General features: G+C 44.8%; 1 protein-coding gene across 1 annotated transcript in view; it reads right to left on the reverse strand.

The window, feature by feature from the left end:
* The window catches only part of SLC22A18 (solute carrier family 22, member 18), a 64,808-nt gene that overhangs the window by 17,559 nt on the left and 28,147 nt on the right, over positions 1-19,102 (reverse strand). Inside the window, exons 5-7 of the mRNA XM_010179040.1 lie at positions 8,503-8,618; positions 7,925-8,035; positions 2,566-2,666 (exon numbers count right to left, since the gene is read on the reverse strand). Of these exons, the coding sequence (XP_010177342.1) occupies positions 2,566-2,666; positions 7,925-8,035; positions 8,503-8,618 (328 nt within the window). The remainder of the gene's footprint in view (positions 1-2,565; positions 2,667-7,924; positions 8,036-8,502; positions 8,619-19,102) is intronic.

The following is a 19,102-nucleotide window of genomic DNA, read 5'->3' on the forward strand; positions in this document are numbered from 1 at the left end:
CACCTTAATCTGCATTTATATCTCCAGCAGTATCAATTAACTGTACAACAGAAACAGATGCATCTGAAATGCCAGCTGCAGCAAGGTGAAGGGACACAAGCAGCCATGGGGCTCGGCATGACAGAGCCAGCACACGTTGCATTCCCTGCAAATGTCTTCCAGTGGAGGAACCCCAACAGAAAGCAGCTGTAAGACATTAACCCGGCCACCATCTGCAAGAAGTACCTTTGGGTGGTTCTAGCCAGACACCTGACTTGAAAGTAAAGACACAAATTCTAATCTTTTACAATAATTTAAAAGCCAGATGGTGAGAGTATTGTTTGGATCAGCTGAGGATATGGTCCTGCATAAACCAGAGCAGAGCTTGGAACTGCCAGTGATAAAGTGGAAAGAACAAGTGACAAAGAAGAAGGAAGTGCTGTGCAAGCTCTCAGGTGAGAAAGCTTTGCTGCCACCAGGAATCAGGTGTCCTGGGCTTGGGAAAAAAAAAAAAAAGCAGTGTTTTTTTCCCCCTTTCCTTTTTGGTGTTCTGGCAGCAAACTCCAATGTGGCATCATGAAGAGGAGAAGTTTCTTTGTACCCTATGAGCACTTCACTCCTATATTTCTGATGTCCAGAGTCATGCACTGTAGAACGTGTGTAGAAACATGGACAGAAATTGCATGGATAGACGAAAGAAAACTGCATGACTGACAAAAGCTGTGCCAAATGTCCCGAGGCAAAGACTCTCCAGCAAAGTAGATGCTGCACCTGAGCCTGTAGGCCACTGCTGGCTGAGAGTGTGGTAACAGGTATGATTGGCCTCTGCAGGATGAAACCCTGTGACTATGGGAAGGGTCAGGTCCCTGATTGGCACTGACATCTGACTATTTGTTAGGAAGCAGAGTGAATGCTATAATTCTCACATCTTCCAGGGCTGTATCTATATGTAGGGTGCACTGGTACAGCAGCACAGGTAACCTTATCTACAGTAGTTTCAACGAAACTAACCTGAAAAACAATAGCAGTGAAGACAGATAGATATCCCAGACATAACAGCAGTGTCCTGAAGATAGATATCCCGGACCTAACAGCAGCAATCAAGCTCCATCTAGCAACATGAAGCCACCCATGCCCCATCTGTACAAGTGCTATTGGTGCCCATGTTATCCGGCTCGAAACAAGCACAAAATAGCCATGCTGAATCCCAAATTGAATTTCAGTGTAGACATACATAACAGGGATTTAACTGATATGCCTAAGTTAAGAGCATAGCTGTTGGGAAGTTCCCCTACATTCAAAGGGGGAAGAATATATCAGGAGGAGACTTGGTCCCTGTAAAACCTGAGTGATTCCTGTAGACCACGGTCTAGGAGGCAGCATACAAAGACTAACATATGGAAAGCCCCTCAGGTAGTGGTGGAGTTTGGGTCAGAAGCAAGCTTTGGAAAGCAGCTGCTGATCACCGCACTTGTCACGCTCTTTCCATGCTCTACAGCAGCAAACCGCTTTTCTTTCCGACAATACTGGATGGGAGGTTGCATTCAGCTGGTAGCAGATGTTGAACTCATGGGACCGAGTGACAGCCAGTCCAAAGCCACCCTCCCAGAATGGACATGGAGAAGGCACCAGCTCCTCAGCTCCACCTGTTTTGCCTTGCAGGCTCTACTTGCTGATGCACAGCCATGCTTCTCAGCTGCTTTACCAAGGTGCCCAGATTTGGTGAGACCAGGGCAGAGCCCAAGTGACTGGTAACACTAAGCCAAATCCAAATCCAGGCAAGGAACTAAAGCTGCCATTTCCCAGATGAGAAGCTCCTCCAGATCCCATAGGAACTCTGAGGCAACGCCCAGGAAATGAAGATGGATTTAATAGAAAGACCACCCTCCTTCAGGATATTGCTGAACTTGCATTTCTACCTTGAGGCTTGATGTAACCGACTGTTGCTCTTTCTGCAAAATTATCAGCCTCTTCCTCCAAAACAAAAATTCTGCTATAATACAGCATCTTATTTTTTTGGCCCTGTTACTGCCTAATTCAGCTGACTTTTCCCTTTACCGATTTTGCAAGTCTCCTAATCATGTATCAGTGCCTATGTTATTTTTTTTTTAAGTACAAGCTTGGTGTGCTTGTTTCCACGCAGCAGAAATAAGTCCTTCCTCAACACTGAAGGTACCTGTGAAAATGGCAGTAAGATTGTCTCCTTACATAAATTTACAGGGTGCTACTAAGTAAATGCAAATCAGCTAACCTTCACCAGGGAAAAACCTTAGTCAAGGCACCTAAGCTTCAATGTAAGTTTTGTTATAAAAACCAGGGCAACACATCAGTCCAAGGAAATTTTAGCTCCTTTTAGCAGCCTAAAGATCTGCAAGGGGAAAAAAAGCTTTCAGGATACTCCCTGCTCTGATTCTTCCCATTCCAAGGAACAGAATAAATTTGGAGTCACTTGCATTTTTTGAAGCCAGGTACCACATGGCAGAGTTAGGACTTGCCCATCAATATTACACTTGGATTTGCGAGAGCATGTGTCAAAAAGGTAGCAAATTAGCAGTGTGGCAAGAGAGGGACTTCCCCTTCACTTACCATTTGAAGAACACCAAAATACGACATCAGGTATCCAGACTCCACTGCTTCCAAGCCAAAGAAATCCATAGAGATTATGGAAAACATAATCAGGAATAAACCTAGAGGGAAGGTTAATGAAAAGCATACATCAATATAATTGTACTGCATATAGTGACCCAGACCCTGCTCCCAGTCACCTCCAGTATGAGTCAGTAGCTCTCCCTGGGGTTACCAGGACTGGATATAAATATGAGCAGAATCTTATTCAAAGTCAGTGTAGTAATTTAATCTTTAAATGTTAACTTTTTTATCCTCCTTACTTTCATCTTTAAAATAATGTGACTATGTAGGCTGTAGATTGAGCTGTTTATTATAAACTGGTAAATATTTTTATCACCCAAGCCAGACCAACCATTAACGTAGTGAGAAAACATTTGTTCAGACAAGACTGTAATCATAACAATAATCTGATTGGATTCCTTGCCTCTTTTGCCTGACTTTACATTTTCATCATGGGGAATGTTGCCTGGGAAACAACCTGTTGACATCAGCCTAAATACAGCATTTAACTGCACCCCTCGGCAGTGATGTCGGTGGCACATGAAATCTCTTGCTCTTCTGGACCAATAGCAGTGTCAACACAAGCAGTCATGAAAGTACGGACAGAAGCAGCACAGGTTGGATCTGCTTTTCAATTAAGACAATTTCTGGAAAGCATAATGGAAAATGCCCACTCACTTAATCTCACATGAAAATACAATAGTGTGGGTTTCCCCCACCGCCAAACATACACAAATACAGACACGTGTACACATGCTCCCATCATACACAAAGAAACATCAAATAAAATATATTATGAACATTGTTCTCAAAGAGTGGTATGGGTTAGGAGGCTGCTGCCTCCTCTAGTGTCTTGAGCAGCTCAGATGGACCAAGACAGAGAAAATTGGCACTCTGTGCATGAGCATCCCCACAGCGTGCTCATCGGAGACCACTAATCGTGCTGGGGAGAGGAGAAGAGAGCAGACAACCTCTAGGGGTTCTGCCCTTCCTCAGAGGATCCTCCGAGGTACAAAGACTGGATAAATAGGGAGCTGCGGTCCTCTCCTTCCTGAAGAAAACAGAGCCCAGGAGGCAATGTATGGGGACTGAGAAGACAGCCTGTGGCCTGGCAAGGTGAGTCACTAACCTCACAGCATGGGAAGGGCCTTGCTGGCATTTCCCAGAAGCATGAGGAGAGCAATACCAAATTGCTGACTGAAACACCATGGAGGACTAGCACCCTAACAAATCAGCACAATCCCACTGCATCCAGCAGCCTGGCAGTGCTGCTACCAGTGGAGCATCTGCAGCAACAAGGACCTCCTTGCAAGCACCAAGCCTTTGCCTTGAGAGATCGCTGCACTCCCATCCCAGGACCTGCCACAAAGCCTTCCTGAACCCCACTGCTCACTGGAGACACCTTTTTCCCCCTTAATGGGGTTACCTGTGCCCCAGCTGGCCCTGCAGTATTGAGGGAGAGGGATGGGGGGCAGGAAGGACACCTTGTTCTGCTACTCTCCAGATACTTGGAGAAGATACCAGGGAGCTGGGGCTCATGAAGATTTATGGCTTCACCACACCCCTCTGTGGAGAGCACCCCATTGTTATCCAGTTACTTTGAAATCGCTCATAGCTCGAGCCAGCTTAAGGTAACATGCAAATAACAGTATTTACTCACAACATCCAAACCAGGCAACAGAGTTGCACATGTTTATAAAAGGCACACGTGAAGAAATGAAAGAAAAACCACACTTCGTTTCACTTGCAGAAAGATTAGATCGAAGCGGGTGCTCGCCCTTCATCCTGCTACCCTGCTGCAGGTACCACCTAAGAGAGACTCGACCTTCCTACATACCTGACGCTTCTTCCCAGTACCACATGCCAGCTTCTACAGATCCTTTCCTCTTTGAAGTCCCTCATCGAGTTAAAGCAGATTTGGATCTTTCTCCTCCAAACAAGCTGATTTCTTTCAGAGCAGGGAATAGGCTGTGCTCTTTAATTAGCATTACACATTGCACAGCTCCCCTACAGATGCAAAGGTCTCTTTTTTAGATGGGTGTTACCGCTGTGTCTGCAGGGTCACTTAAAGCTGCCTGGACAAGGGAGACCCACCTGCTCCCTCCTTTTTCAGTGACTAAAAGGGGGTCTCTCCCAGTGACAACACATTTCCTGCATTTTTATGCTTATCTGCAAATTCATGAGCATTTCTTAGAGAGATCTCAGCAAGTCCCATTTGGGTAGGCTGCAGATCAGCTGGGTGCAGCCACGTGAGTACTGTGCCCCTGGGGAGGGCTCCTCTGGGGACACCGAAACCCCACACAAAAGCTGCTGGAATAAGCGTCAACCCACACTGCAAGGCTCAGATTTTCAACAGGAAAAAAATGGAAAATACCAAAGAAATCCTCAGAAACGTCACCTTTTTTTGGGACCGGTGTATAAGTAAAGGGGTGAGCTCCTTAGAAAACCTGGGACCAGAGGGATGAGTAACTAGGGTTACGCAGCAGAAGGCAGGTAAATGGTTTGTGAGATGCAATAAAGACAAGGAAAAACACCAAGGAGACACAGGAGGATGAACCATATTTAAAAAAAAAGGATACAATTTTTCTAAAAGCAGCCTGTGACTTTGGAGGGCCGGCTTAGCAAGCCTTACTGAGAGCCGGTGTGAAAAGGCGAGCACAGACTCTGGGAGTCCATTTCAGCCCTCCTACGCTGGACTGCGAACACAATGGGACACAGACGCCAGGGCCCATTGCAAAATCCCGCTCCTTGTGTGACAGAAAGTCCCATTAAAAATGGGATGTAGGTGCTAAAGAGATTGCATTGAAACCAAGTTTCCCAAAGGGATTAAGCAGCCAAAGTTTCATACAAGCAGCTATTTATCAATATTATTGGGTGATTTCTGGTCAGTAAAACGTATGTCTGACATTTTTATCCTTGTGTTTTCTTTTCTGTCTCTTATCTACCACAGTGCAATGAGGCTTGCTTTTCCCAGGTTGGTCGAGGATGTAATTTGGCCGTGCTGGAGCAGTCTGCTGCCTGTCCATCCCTTGGCAGCTACCCTTCTGCAAGAGGCACAGAGCCCTTGTCTCTGCTTTTATGCAACACAGGGAGGAGGTTCCCAGCCCTGCAGCCCTCTCTTTCAGTCTCAAACAAGTTAATTTTAGACAACAATAAGATCCATAAGGAACAGAAGATTTTCTTCTGTGTATATCACAAACCTGTTTACAAAGTAAATAGAGCAAGGTCTGTAATTAGGTGATCTAATTAATTATACTGTTGCAGCTGAGAGATGAAAGGTAAATGAGCTCATGAGGAGCTCAGCCTCCAGCTGTGAGCTGCAGAGAAGTAGGTGATGGCCAAATACCCTCTCAGCTGTCATTGTATGGTCAGTAACCTGAAGAGACACCTGCAAAGAGAAGTCCTTGGGATTTTAATCACTCCTCACTGTAGTGCAAGCACTATACTCCCAGCCATTTCAGTGACAGAGTGTCAGCCCATGTCTTGCCTTCAATCTCAGCTTCATTGTCTCCATCCTCTTTGCCTACAAGTTCCCTTGTAGTTTTTGGGCAAGAGATGTTTATTTTGGTCCGGTGCGCATTTTTGCTGTGCATACGAAAAGAAGGACATCTGCAACAGGGAGGAATTTGCATTTCAGCAAGGATGACTGAAACAAAGTGCATCTTGTCTGGTATTTTGAGAAAGGAGAGCACACAGGAAATTACTGTGCAGACTGTATGTAGATGTAGTCTCAGGCATTTTTAAACACAGAAATTAATGCTACTTTAAGCTGAGATATAAGCCAGAATCAGCAAAGAAAACCCTATTAAGATATCACTCGACTCTCTTGGTCTGTGAAATGCTGTTATTTTATAAACACTTTTTAAAATACAGTTTTAAAAGTTCAGTTTCATAAGAACCAAAAAAGTGCACTGTTAGGACAAGCCAGCAGTCCATCAAGACTGTATCCTGTCTCCAGTGGTGGGGGTAGGACCAACTGGCATTACTGATCTCAGCCAATGCCAGCTACATGCAAAAAAACCCCAAAAAGAACAATTAAAAAAAACCCCCAGATCCTTTACTTCTCTGCATGCTATTCTATAGCTCCAGTCGGATCTGTTCCCCCAGAGTCTTAGGAAGGAATAACAGATGAACCTGGCCAAGCCCAGAAATGCTATCCTCTTACAATTCAGCCACTCTCCACAGCCAAATCTACTTTCATTTGTAAACTGAACTTAGAGTTTACAAATTAGAATTTAATTTGCAAATTATGTTTCATGTTATTTAAACTTCAAGGGCTTCTCCAGACACAGATGAACTAGAAAAAGATGCAAAGTATAAAGACTAAGGTACCCTAAATCCTCTCTTAGGATCCTTGTTTAAAAGGAAATTGCCTTAGTTTGTTCAGATGCATGCTGTGAACGTGTTCTGATGTGTCCAAAATTCAGTCCTTGAAACCATAATCTAGAGACACTGTGCTTTTAGGGTTTGACAGGGAAAAGAGCCATGAAGGCTCTCTGAGCGAAAGGGCAGAGAACATCACCCTTTCCTTGCACCACTACCAACAAGGCTGACATGCCGGCTTGTCTCTAGACAAGCCAGGGGAGAAAGAAGCTAGAGGGTAGGCAAAGTTAATGATTATTAAATTTTGGCCAAGGATATGTATAACCAGGTGAATCGAGGGACATGGACTATGCCAGGACAGCAACTGACTCAAAAGTCACAGGGAAACAGGTAGATTGGGGTCGGGTTTGAGGTACCAACAGGTTCCTACCATGACACAAAAAAACAAGTAGAACATATGAAGAAGAGAAGAACAAGCACCACCAGCAAAGTGCAAGGGAAGAAGCATGTTGCAGCTCCCCTGCACGCAGCCAACAGCTAGAGTGACCACAGCCTCTCATCCAGCAATCATTTGTAGTTGTTGGGGAAAAGAGTTAGGGTACATATACCCCTCAAAATCATTAAATAAAATCAGGAAGGACCTCAGTGTTTCTGACAGAGTACAAATGATTTCCCCCTGCTCCAAAGAGGTTACAGCCTAAATAGAAATGGCAGACAAGAGGAAAAACCATTTACAGCCAGGGGATGGGATAGAGAGATTAAGTGACTTGCCAAAAGTCACAGAAGCAACCTGTGACAAGTAGTCTGTTTTACATTACATCCCAGTAGTAGCTGAGAACATTTGAAAGCATCCAGCACTGAGTTAGGAGCTGAATCCTCACTGCTCTGTGATCAACTGCAATGTACTTTCAGTAACTTGAGACAATCCCACTCCACAGTGTATGTCATCTTATCTTAAATATATCAGCAATCAGGGGTAATGGGTGAGATTTACCTATGGGAAGTCCAGCAAAGACCTTGACCATGAAAACTTCCATTACTCCTGGAAACTTCATCAGGCGTAGGATTTCTCTGATGCTAAAGATGCTGCCAGACTGCAATGTGCCTACGGAAGATGACATATTGATTAATATTCTATTTATACAGGTCTGAGGCAGGAAACAAGGGAGTCTGAGACTGTCTGCTCAGGACCAGCACCAGCTTTCCAAAAAGGCACGTCTCTTCAGCACTAGCTTTCTGCCAGCAGCTGCATGCAGAGGACCCCTGTGAGACAGAGGGATTGCCTCCCATGCCAGGCCACACTAACCCCAGGTGAGCGATCCACATTCATCTTCTCTGAGATGCACGGTAAACACTGGGCTGGAAGCTTGCAGTTCTGCATGGCAGAGTGGTCAACAGATAGCGAATAACACTCTTCCACAAGCACAGCTAAGGCATCAAAGTGTCAGCATTTCAAGGTTGGCATCTTTTTGCCCTTAAATGCAACCCCAAGTCCTTTAGTAGTCCTTACAGCATGTCAATCTCCCATCCCTATTCATGCGCTATTTACTAGAAACAACACTAAATACTTACTGTGCTCTGTGACATGATGGTCTGACTTTCGTTTAGCGTGCAAAGGGATCCAAACCATTGCTATCATGGTATTTATGAGATTTCCCACCAGCCCAACATAGGTAGGAACAAAAATGCTGCAAACAGAAAAAATAGTGGTAAGTGGATAAATATAATAAACAAGACATATCTCTGTCCTGCCAAGCCTTAGGCACTTGGATAAGGAACAATCCCGTTGAAGTTGCAGTACATAAGGCCATAAAAGAGCACACATCCTTTCATGGGGGCTTTGGACATGACCACAGTTTGAAATTTCACCAGAAGATGGATATTGACATCAAGGGAGTTTATAATTTGTATTAATAACAGTGTATAATACGATTCTTTTAAATCTCTAAGTGTCAGGGGGAAAGAGCCCCTCTTGGTTTAACAAAACTTAGAAATTTCCCATGAAAAGCACAGCAACTGCTTGTTAGGATCCATCTAATCCACAGTTTCATTCATCTAAGTATCATCTCACTTCTTGAGATTTCTCAGTGAAATCAAATGAAGTTAAGGAAAGTGAGAGGAGTACTCAAGATGATTAGGGATGATAGAATACAGCCCAGCCTACAACCAGAACCAAAATCACCGGAGATACATTGCCACTTGAAAAGGAGCTGCTAAAAGAACCAAAAATTATTTACAAAACCTTCTGAGGAGTTGACTAAACAGCACTTTGATTGATGCACCTACTTTTCTCCAAAGGTACCCAAAACCAAATCAACATCCCTACAAGTGTTCATCAGAGCCCTGAACGTTGGATCTTTAAGAGAAGTGGGCCACATCCTTAGATGTAGAGACAGTGAACAGCAATTACTAACAGTAGTTGTACAGTGATAAAAAGGAACAATTGCAACTTATCTAAAAAACCCAAACAAAAACCATGGAAAAAAATCAATAAAGCCAATAATAAGTCTTCCATTATAATTGTCCTCTTAAAAGAGAAGATTAGAAAATGACTCCTCCTAGGTTTTAAGGGTGTGTGGGAAGATTTCAGACTCTGAAGGACTTTAACTTCGCCAAACATAGGTGGAGCAAAGTCCAGGGTTGGAGGAGTGAAACTCAGGAGAGTCAAGCTGAAAACAAAGGGAGAAGCATGTTTTGTTTTTAACAGTGAGAGTAATTGTCCACTAAACCAGCACTTTAAAAGTCTTTCCCATTGTGGGGAACCCTGTTAGTTGAAGTGTTTCATAAAACATATGCCTAAAACCTATCACGGGACTCAGGTTCAGGGTGGGAATGCCCAGCAGAAACACCAAAGGCTGGTGCCATAAATGAGACTAAGTGACAATGATGGTGTCTTTGGGTGATTTAAATTAAACCACCTTAGGCTTCAGCAAAGTAACGCCTGGATTTCACTAGAGAAGGCTTTGGAACCACACAAGTCCATGCAGACCCGGTGGTGACCACAGTGTCCCTGCATCCCCAGCAACCTGTGCTGCAAAAAACAGGACACGAAAGCAAGCTGCGAGCCACCAACTGATGCTCCCTGTGAGCCTGCTGATAAAGAACTGCTTATTGCCTGATTTTTTACTACTACTTTCCTTGTCAGACCATGGTGTATGTTTTTTATGCAATAACCATCAGCACTAATTACAAAAGCCTCAAGTTTCCTCCGTGCTAGACAAAGGTGTGGTCTGAATGATTTCTAGAGTATTATCAGAGTTCCGGAGCAAGACAATCAAGGATTGAGATGCAAACAACAGAGAAAAGCATCAAAGAGCACATACATATATATACATACACACATGCATATAGTCCTGCTAATGGCAACAGCAAAAATCCCAGCTGAATATTTTAATTCTCATTAATTATTATTAATAACAACACAGTCAGATAATATCTTCCTGCAAATAGACTTAGTGCAGTAATTTAGACCTGTTGCCTTCCATCTGCCAAGCTGTTCCGGTAATTACCTCAGACCACAAAATTAGTCATTTACTGGATCATTGCTTTTTAATTTTAGCGCAGCAGGTTGCCACTTTCTGATTTAAAATTATCTACCAAACAATTCCCAAGCCATTGAAATAAACTTTGTGGACCCAAATTTTCATCCAAGAAATCCAGAATTTCTACTTTGCATTGCAACATAAAGAAAATTTACTAACAAAATAGAAAGAATAAAACAATCAAAATAAGTAGCTGCAGCTGGTTAAACGTGTTGGTTGTTTGTTTTTTTATTTCTACATTTCAAGCTTTCATTCCCACATGGAAAAAAATGCATCACAAAAATTTTTATTGGACGGAAAAACTTCCTTTCCAGTCCGATTTTTTCAAGAGGTTTTCCAGACTCCTACATGCCAACATAAAAGTTTTACTCTTCAGATTCAAGAATTACAGCAAGCAAGGAGTGAAGGATCCCCTTACAAAACTAATAAGCAAACGATGTACTACTACACTGCAAACATACGAGTGTTAATTCATTGCTGTGGAAGGGAGAGGAGAGCCTTGACATTTTACATGTTTAGAAAAACCTGGGCTTGCCTTGATGGATTTGTGGCATTTTGTATGGCTTGACTCTGAAGTCAGAGAAATCCACTAAAATACAGAGCTCAAAATTGTGTTTCCCTGACCAGCCTGAAACATTCAAAATAACCTGAAAATTGCTTTTCTTAACCACAGCTTTCTGTAAGTTCTTCATCTTTTCCCACATGTTAAGCATTATCATTTATTGACGGAAAGGTGATGAAGGTACATCCTTGGGTTAGCTACTCTGCTAGCTTGTCCTACATGGCAGAGACGAACTCTGGAATTGAAAATAATGCATCTGTACCCAAGAAACCACCTCTCGCATTTGTTTGCTTGTTTAAGAAAGATGAAGTGACACCAAGGGTCATTCAAAATGCCAGCAGGCCATTCATTTTTTTCTTTTTCTGATGTATCTCAATTTCTTTTTTTCTGATGTTTCTGTTATAACCCATGAGTTGCACATGATGACACCTCCTGTGCCAGCCCTCCGGTATGGCATCAGTGGGACGCGTTCTCCTTCTCCTACAGCGAAAGGCAACTCTTTCACCTAGCAGCTGCGCAGGGAGGCTTTCCTGAAGCCCTGACACACTATCACCTCTGAATCCCCCATAATGATTGCTTTGGGGTTTGGGTAGGTGAGGGACTGCAGAAAATGTCTTTTCCTCTTATATGAAGACACACAAATATTTACACTGTCATGTAAAGGAATACAAGTCGCAGTGATGCTGCTAGATCCTCAGCTAGAGATGCTCCGTGTCACTGCTGATGGGGAAAATGGGCCCACATCTTGGATGTCACAGAATCACAGAATCATTGAGGCCAGAAAAGATCTCTGAGATCATCAAGTCCAGCCCATGACCTAACACCACCACATCGGCTAGACCATGGCACTAAGTGCCACATCCAGCCTTGCCTTAAACACCTCCAGGGATGGTGACTCCACCACCTGCCTGGGCAGTCCATTCCAATGCCTGATCACCCTCTCTGTGAAAAAGTGCTTTCTAATATCCAGCCTAAACTTCCCCTCAACAGAGCTTCAGGATATGCCCTCTTGTCTTGTCACTATTTGTCTGGGAGAAGAGCCCGACCCCCATCTGACTACAACCTCCCTTCAGGTAGTTGTAGAGAGCGATAAGGTCCTGCCTCAGCCTCCTTTTCTCCAGGCTAAATAAACCCTGTAACCCTCAGCCGCTCCTCATAAGACTTGTTCTCCAGACCCTTCACCAGCTTTGTTGCCCTTCTCTGGACATGCTCCAGCACCTCAATGTCCTTCTTGAAGTGAGGGGCTCAGAACTGTACACAGTGTTCGAGGTGAGGACTCACCAGTGCTGAGTACAAGGGGATAATTACATCCATACTCCTGCTGGCCACACTATTCCTGATGCAGGCCAGGATGCCATTGGCCTTCTGGCCCACCTGGGCACACTGCTGGCTCGCATTCAGTCAATTGTCAACCAGTACTCCTAGTTCCCTCTCTGCTGGGCCACTCTCAAGCCACTTTTGCCCCCATCTGTAGCACTGCATGGGGTTACTGTGACCAAACTGTAGGACCCTGCACTTGGTCTTCTTAAACTTCATACTGCTGGCCTCTGCCCATTGACCCGGCCTGTCCAGGTCCCTCTGCAGCCTCTTCCTACCTTCCGGCAGATCAACACTCCCCCCAGTTTGGTGTCATCTGTCACTGGGAGAGGAGGTGCAGGCTTGCAGAGGTGGGTGAGAAGGAGGTGGGGGTGGTTTGGAGCAGTCCAGCAAGCAGCAGGATGGCAGGTTTGCAACCCACGACAGCCCTGAGGAACAGCAAGGAGTATGATGATGCTATTGCCACCAACAGAGAAAAGAGCTGGGGGTTAGCATTGATAATCCCTCTGCCGTGCTCACTGGACCCTTTTCTGTACAGTAAGCAAGTGGAGGACTCAGGGATAAACTGTTGCTCTTACTTCTCACCAGTCTGATGAAGAACAAGTGGTACAAACCAGGACAGCCAAGCTAAAGGCGAGACACCCCAACCCCTCAGCAGACCCAAAGGCTGGGGTAGGAATGATCTCTGGGTTGGCAGCTCCTGCTGTGCAAGACTTGGTTCATGGGCATTTGTCTTTTTTTATTTTAAGATTTAAGTGTGACATCTCATCTCTGCTGGTATCAGCAGCAGTCCTTCTGCATTCAATTTTGCCTGCTTGGCTTATCAGGAGGTGGTTTTGCCAGGAAGGGACACAGTGGCACTATTAAGACAAATGAGGCACATTAAGCAGGCTGCTCCCACAGGACCTTTTCCCCATCCTCTTCCCCTTCCTGCTTTTCCTCTCTTCTCTTCTGGCTGTCCGCAAGCCATGTGAAGTCAGAGCGAGCCCTGCCAAAACCAGCAGCAGGTTTCCTGAGCGGGGCGGAAGAACAAAGGATGTGGGCAGACTATAAAATTAAATTAAAGGGAGCAAAAGGGCGCAGCAGCATCAGCAGCTGAGATTGTTGTGCGGCCTCTTCCAGCTTCTCACTAATTAATAGAGGTTAAGAGCCTTTACCATCCTGGGCTTTATGGTCAAAAAAGCTCAGGTCACTTCATCTGCGTACTTCAGCTTGTTACTTATAATTCCTTTGCTTCTTTTGCATCTGGAGAGATAGTCCCTTGCTGACTTTGCCAGCAACCTTCCCTGCCGTTCCCTGGGCTTTTATGCTAGCAAAGCTCCTCTCAGGTTGTCAGCTAAGACCACAGCTCCCCACTCTTCATGTGTTTTCAGCCTTGCCATGAAAGAGAGGATCAAAATGCATCACCCTGTCCTGCATGGGACTAACGTGCCCCAAGGTCCTGCTGCCAGGAGGGTGCAGAGCAGTTGATTGCAGAGAACAAACAGCCAAACTTGGAGGAGGAATAGTTTTTGCCAACAAAAGCAGCCTCAGCTTGCCATGACTTAAAGCTTTCAGATAAATAAGAAGAAAACATAAGCAGAGGGACCTGGAGGCCTGCATTGAATGCATCCATTAAAAGAGATCTAAAGGGTTTCAAAAAGCAGGATGGTGAGACCAGGGCACACTTGCCACAGGACTGATGGTGTGGCCAGGTACAAGGCTCACTGGGATAAATGGCTGACAGTTAGGATTGCCCATCTGGAAACTCCATCCTTAACGCTGGTGGGAAAGCAAAATTGATGATGAAACCATTAGTAGTAATTTTATGGTAAACAGATTAAACCCAAAGAAAATAATAGCATTGAAAGCCAGCTGGAGGAGAGTTGCATTTCTTTCCATCTAATGCTTAACCAGCCTCTGTATTTACTTGCAGGTAACTGTGATTTCCAATGTGCACCACGTTTGCCGGGTGAGGTGTAGCGAGAACATACTTTATGTACAGCCCGCTCCCATCAGGGTCAATTAGTCTGAGGCAATCAGGGTTCAGTTTCTGAATCAAGATGTGATGCAGCAACACAGGTGACAGCAAGGGCTCCCAGAGGCTCCCCACCCCCTGCAAGTGATTTTTTGCGGCTCTGCCCTAAGTGTCACATGTCCCTGAAATCAGAGGTGGCACATGTGAAGCATCAGAAAATTCTGGCAAAGTTTACAGCAAATGCAGCAGGAAAACAGGGCCTGGCCAAATAAGTATGTGTGGGTGTATGTACATACATATAGATGTACAAATACATGTGTAGAGCTTTTCCCAGTAACTCTGAAGCAATGCTTTCAGCAAAACTTCCATGAAAAATTCAATCCCACAAAGGCGTGCACACCAGGCAGAGATTGGGCAGTGGCACAGGAGCAGGAGAGAGGCCACTGACCAGGCATTTACAGGCAGATAATATTTTCAGCTCACAGATGAGGGCGTTTGAACAGCGTCTCCGCTAGTACTTTCCAGCTGCAGTCCCAGGTAGTGCCAAGGAGGGATGGGCACAAGAGCATCTCGCTTTCACCAGGGAAGGCTACAACAAACCAATAAGGGATAAGGTCTTGGGCTCCAGCTCATATTCTAGTTGTTTCTCTGACCTTGCTGGGATATGATTCCCATCTTTGCTTTCCTGCCTGAAAAGGCCTGGACAGCCCCATGAAGGTGCAGAGGGGTTGTTACCAGCTGAGAGGCTGCATTCAGGCTGTGTGTGCCGCAAGATGGTATCAATCACTTTCTGATTAGCATTCCAGCCACAGAGCCCTGCTCTGCAAAGCCCAGGAGAAAAACATGCACGTGTAATTGCACAATTAAATGTTGCGTCAATACAGCGATTCTTTTGAGGAGGAAGCAGTTCCCAATGATTCCCTGAGGATTAAAGGATCAATGTGTATTGCAGCAGTGAATGGAATTGTGTTTGTTTTCTTTCTCTTTTTCTTAATAAAGTCAAAGTTGAACATGAAGAGAGCACAAATTGTTTTTTAGTGACTCACTCCTACTTGAAAACAGAACTGCATAAAGCCAGCATTCATAGCTGGCCCAGATTCCTAAAAGAGCTCTGAAAGGACTCTCAAAATATTTCTTTGATTACCCTCCAACCACACTATCCACTTGTCCACTCACACCCTTAGAGGGGCAGCTATGGGTGAAAAACAGCTGGTGAGTTAAAAAGAAAAGCAAAAAAACTGAGGTGAAAAAGTTCAGGTGAAACCATGACAACAAATCATGGTCTCCAGTAAAAGCTTTGGGTCCATAAGAAAGTGAGCAGTGGCCACTGTGTTTCTGATAACTTAGTGATACATAAACATAGTGCATAACTTATTGTAAATTAGTGATGGTTTAATTCAAGGAACTTTATTTTACTACCTTGACAATGCTTGCTGAATGTATTTCATCTTTGACCCATCACGGTCTGGTCTATGTTGTTGAGATTCCCCCTAAAGACAAAATAAGCAAGCACAGAATTTCACCAAAGCTTCTCAAAGAAACAAAACCACAAAGGCCTCAATCCAAAATAGATTTGTTGAGCCTCAAAAAATTTCACACATTTTCTAGGACATCCATGCAAATAGATAGTTTGGCTTCCACAGCCCAGGGCAAGCAACAGCACACTAACACAAATAAACCCAGACAGCCCAGCGCTCAGCAGGCTTCGAGGCAGTCCTGCCGGGTGAAGGATGGCCAGTACCACCCATCACATTATCTGTGCCTTTGAGAGAAAAACAAACAAAAAAATCCCAAATCTTTCTTTTGGCAGTTCCTGTCCACATGGAAAACACATCACACAAAGGCATGAATAAGCATAGCATGAGTCTTTCCCCCTGGCTCTCCTGTTCAAGCAAATGCTCATGTGAAAATGGTATGTGAAGTGAGGAGCACAGGTTAATACCAGCTGAAGGAGTGTTAAATCCCGAGTGGGAACAAACACAACCTCCAAGGGACACGTGCCAAAGAACGATGCTCTTTCCCACTTGCTTCCTCATGGTTAAGTAGAAGCTACTTAGCAAGAGGTAGGACAAGTCACCTGGAATAAAACACCTGCATTTCACTGTAGCCTCTCAGTCGGACTTGTTTAGTTGCAATTTTCCCATTGTTTCACTGGGAGCCTGGGATTCCTCTAGAGACAGAAGGTAAAACCTGAGCAGATACCCACCCCTAGCCATGTATCAGCCGGAAAATAAGGGAGTTCACTGCCCTGATGCAACTAAAAACCATGAACAGGGTGTCCTTTTTGCCACATATGTTTTAGATGAGGAGCATCATGTTGGCTGCTGCTGCTTTGGAAAGAGCAGGAGGCTCTTTTTCACTCCGGTGAACTCGACATCTTTGTAGGCTGTCCAAGGAGGTGGTGAGACTTTGAGTCCACACCCTCCACACAGTCCCTCACAGGGTGAGAATGAGTCATCCACAGACAAGTGCTCATTCAACTGCTTATTTCCAGCAGCAGCCACATCTGGAAAATTCAGGTGGTGGGAAAGGAAAAAAAGATGAAGGGGAGATGGGCATCCTGCATCACCAATTTCCATCAGAACTGGGTGAGGGAAGAACGCTGAAGATTGGCACTGATGCACTAGCAGGGCAAAAAGCCAGGAGTGCAATGGCAGAGACACGTCAGAGCTGTTGTGCACTGGGGACACCAGGCATGGGACAAGGCCAGGAGTTCACACCTACCCCCAAAGTCATCAGAACTACCTGTGGCTTAACTTTCCTTAAGGGACATTCACTCCTGCGTGTGTTGCAGACCCAGCATAAGGAGGGCTGCTGGTGGGACTTGACACTCAACCTCGCAGAAGAAAACACTTTAGTGCAGGGGCATTGAATAAAAACACTTGGTCTTCTTCCACAGGGAAAATCCTCCTTTGGCAGAGCTCCCTATGTATGTGAATGGATAAGGCTAGCTGTCCATCAGAGGCTCCACAGCAACAAAGCTATGTGTCCCACACAAGTGCTTGCTGCAAAGAAAATCCCAGCAATGCAAAGCAGCTCAAGAAAACTGGCCCCTGCCGCAGCCCCAGCTCAAGCACAGCAGATCCTGCTGCTGGGGTGTGAAGGGGATGGTTGTGACAGCATGCTAATTCCCAGGCAGCTGGAGCAGCATGCCCGCGCCAGCCCGTCCTGCTGCCTGATCCAACGCAGTGCTCTTCTGAGGAACTCGGCTAATTGCCGGAAGAGGCATATCAGTTACGCTTCAGTAAGACGTGGGCAGATTTGCACGCTTTGCCTATAATGCGCCACTAATTTCGAGTATAATTTATTCTTGTGTTCTCTTTTCTGGCAAAACACCCTATTTCAACATACTGAACTTTGCTAATTCAAAGTTTGCACTTGTATGTGTGACTATTGCTTATCCCTATTGCACGGTGTTGACAGCCCCACTGGTCAAACACTTACACAATTACATGGATTATAACAAACGGGAGAATATGCTGCCCTCCCCAAAAGACTTTAGCCAGCTGGCTGGCTAAGGTGTTGCTTGCCTCACGAGCTGCAGTACCATTCTGTACGTCTAGAAACAGAAGAGTCTAGACAAGGACCAGGTATGAGCTGCACTCCCTGAACGGGGGCTTGCAACATCTGTATTTTATCCCAGCAATGCTAATACTGGATGAGCTGAGGCAGGTCAAGATAGACATCACAAAGTAGGTGTAAGTGGTCAGTGCTCACAATAGAGGCATCCCAACGGTGAGGCTGGGACATGTGCTGTTTGATCTATCTGTGAATGATCTGGAGCAGCAGTGAGGTAAGAAATTTTGCTGAGGATACGCAACTAAAAGAGTACTGGAGAAAAGAGCAGTCAGTGGGGAACTGCATATGGCCCTTACAGGGCTGAGGGATTGCGCAGTAACATGGCAGTTGAAAGTCGGTGCAGATTAGATTTAAAGTGATGCAGGGAAAACAAATCTTAAATTCATATATGAAATGATGGTTTCTGAATTGCATTAAAAGGAATTCTACAATTCGGTCCTAGCAAAATCAGGAAAACTGCTTATTAATACTCAAGAGTGAGACCTTTGGACTATCATAGACTAATCCACAAAACCATCAGCTCAGTGCTCAACTGATCAAACATTAGGGATTACCATGTAAGAAACAGCAAGCAAACAGAGAAGTGACCCTCATTAGACCACGGTATAAACTTTTGGTTCACCAGCACTTTGAACAGTGCATGGTCCCCTCCTTTTGAAAAGGTATCTAAGAAGAGGGACAGGTTCAGAGGACAGCAACAAGATCAATTCATAGCAACTGATTTTTTGCCTGAGGAGGCTGAGAGCGTTCACCTTGGGAAGGAGATGTCCAAGGGACATCTAATAAAGGTACACAAGTTTGTGAAGGACTTGGAGCAGGGAGTTAGGAAGTGACTGACATGGACTTTTCCACCCCAAGAACTGGGAAGCACCAAACGAAGCTGTAGGCAACTGGTTCAGAACAAAGAGAAAGGCCTAATTCTCCTCACAGTCTGTAGAAGGTCAGTAGAGAAGAGTTTAGACAAGTACAGGGAGAGACTGAACAAGCACCTGGAAGAATGATCTATTGAAAGTAACTAAAGAGTCACAAACCACATCCATTCATGTCAGGAAATCCCCTGAGTTCAAAATAGTTGGAGGCTGGAAAAGTAATCAGTGAAACACTATGAAAGTTTGTCTCACTCTTTCTCTTCCCTAGGTTTCTTACTATGATTTTTATTGGAGAAAGGATACCAGATAATGTTGAGGCACAAGTGTAATTTCCTCCTCTCCAGCA

This window comes from Mesitornis unicolor, unplaced genomic scaffold, assembly GCF_000695765.1.
Source record: "Mesitornis unicolor isolate BGI_N332 unplaced genomic scaffold, ASM69576v1 scaffold8902, whole genome shotgun sequence".
In the NCBI taxonomy this organism is placed as follows: Eukaryota; Metazoa; Chordata; class Aves; order Mesitornithiformes; family Mesitornithidae; genus Mesitornis; species Mesitornis unicolor.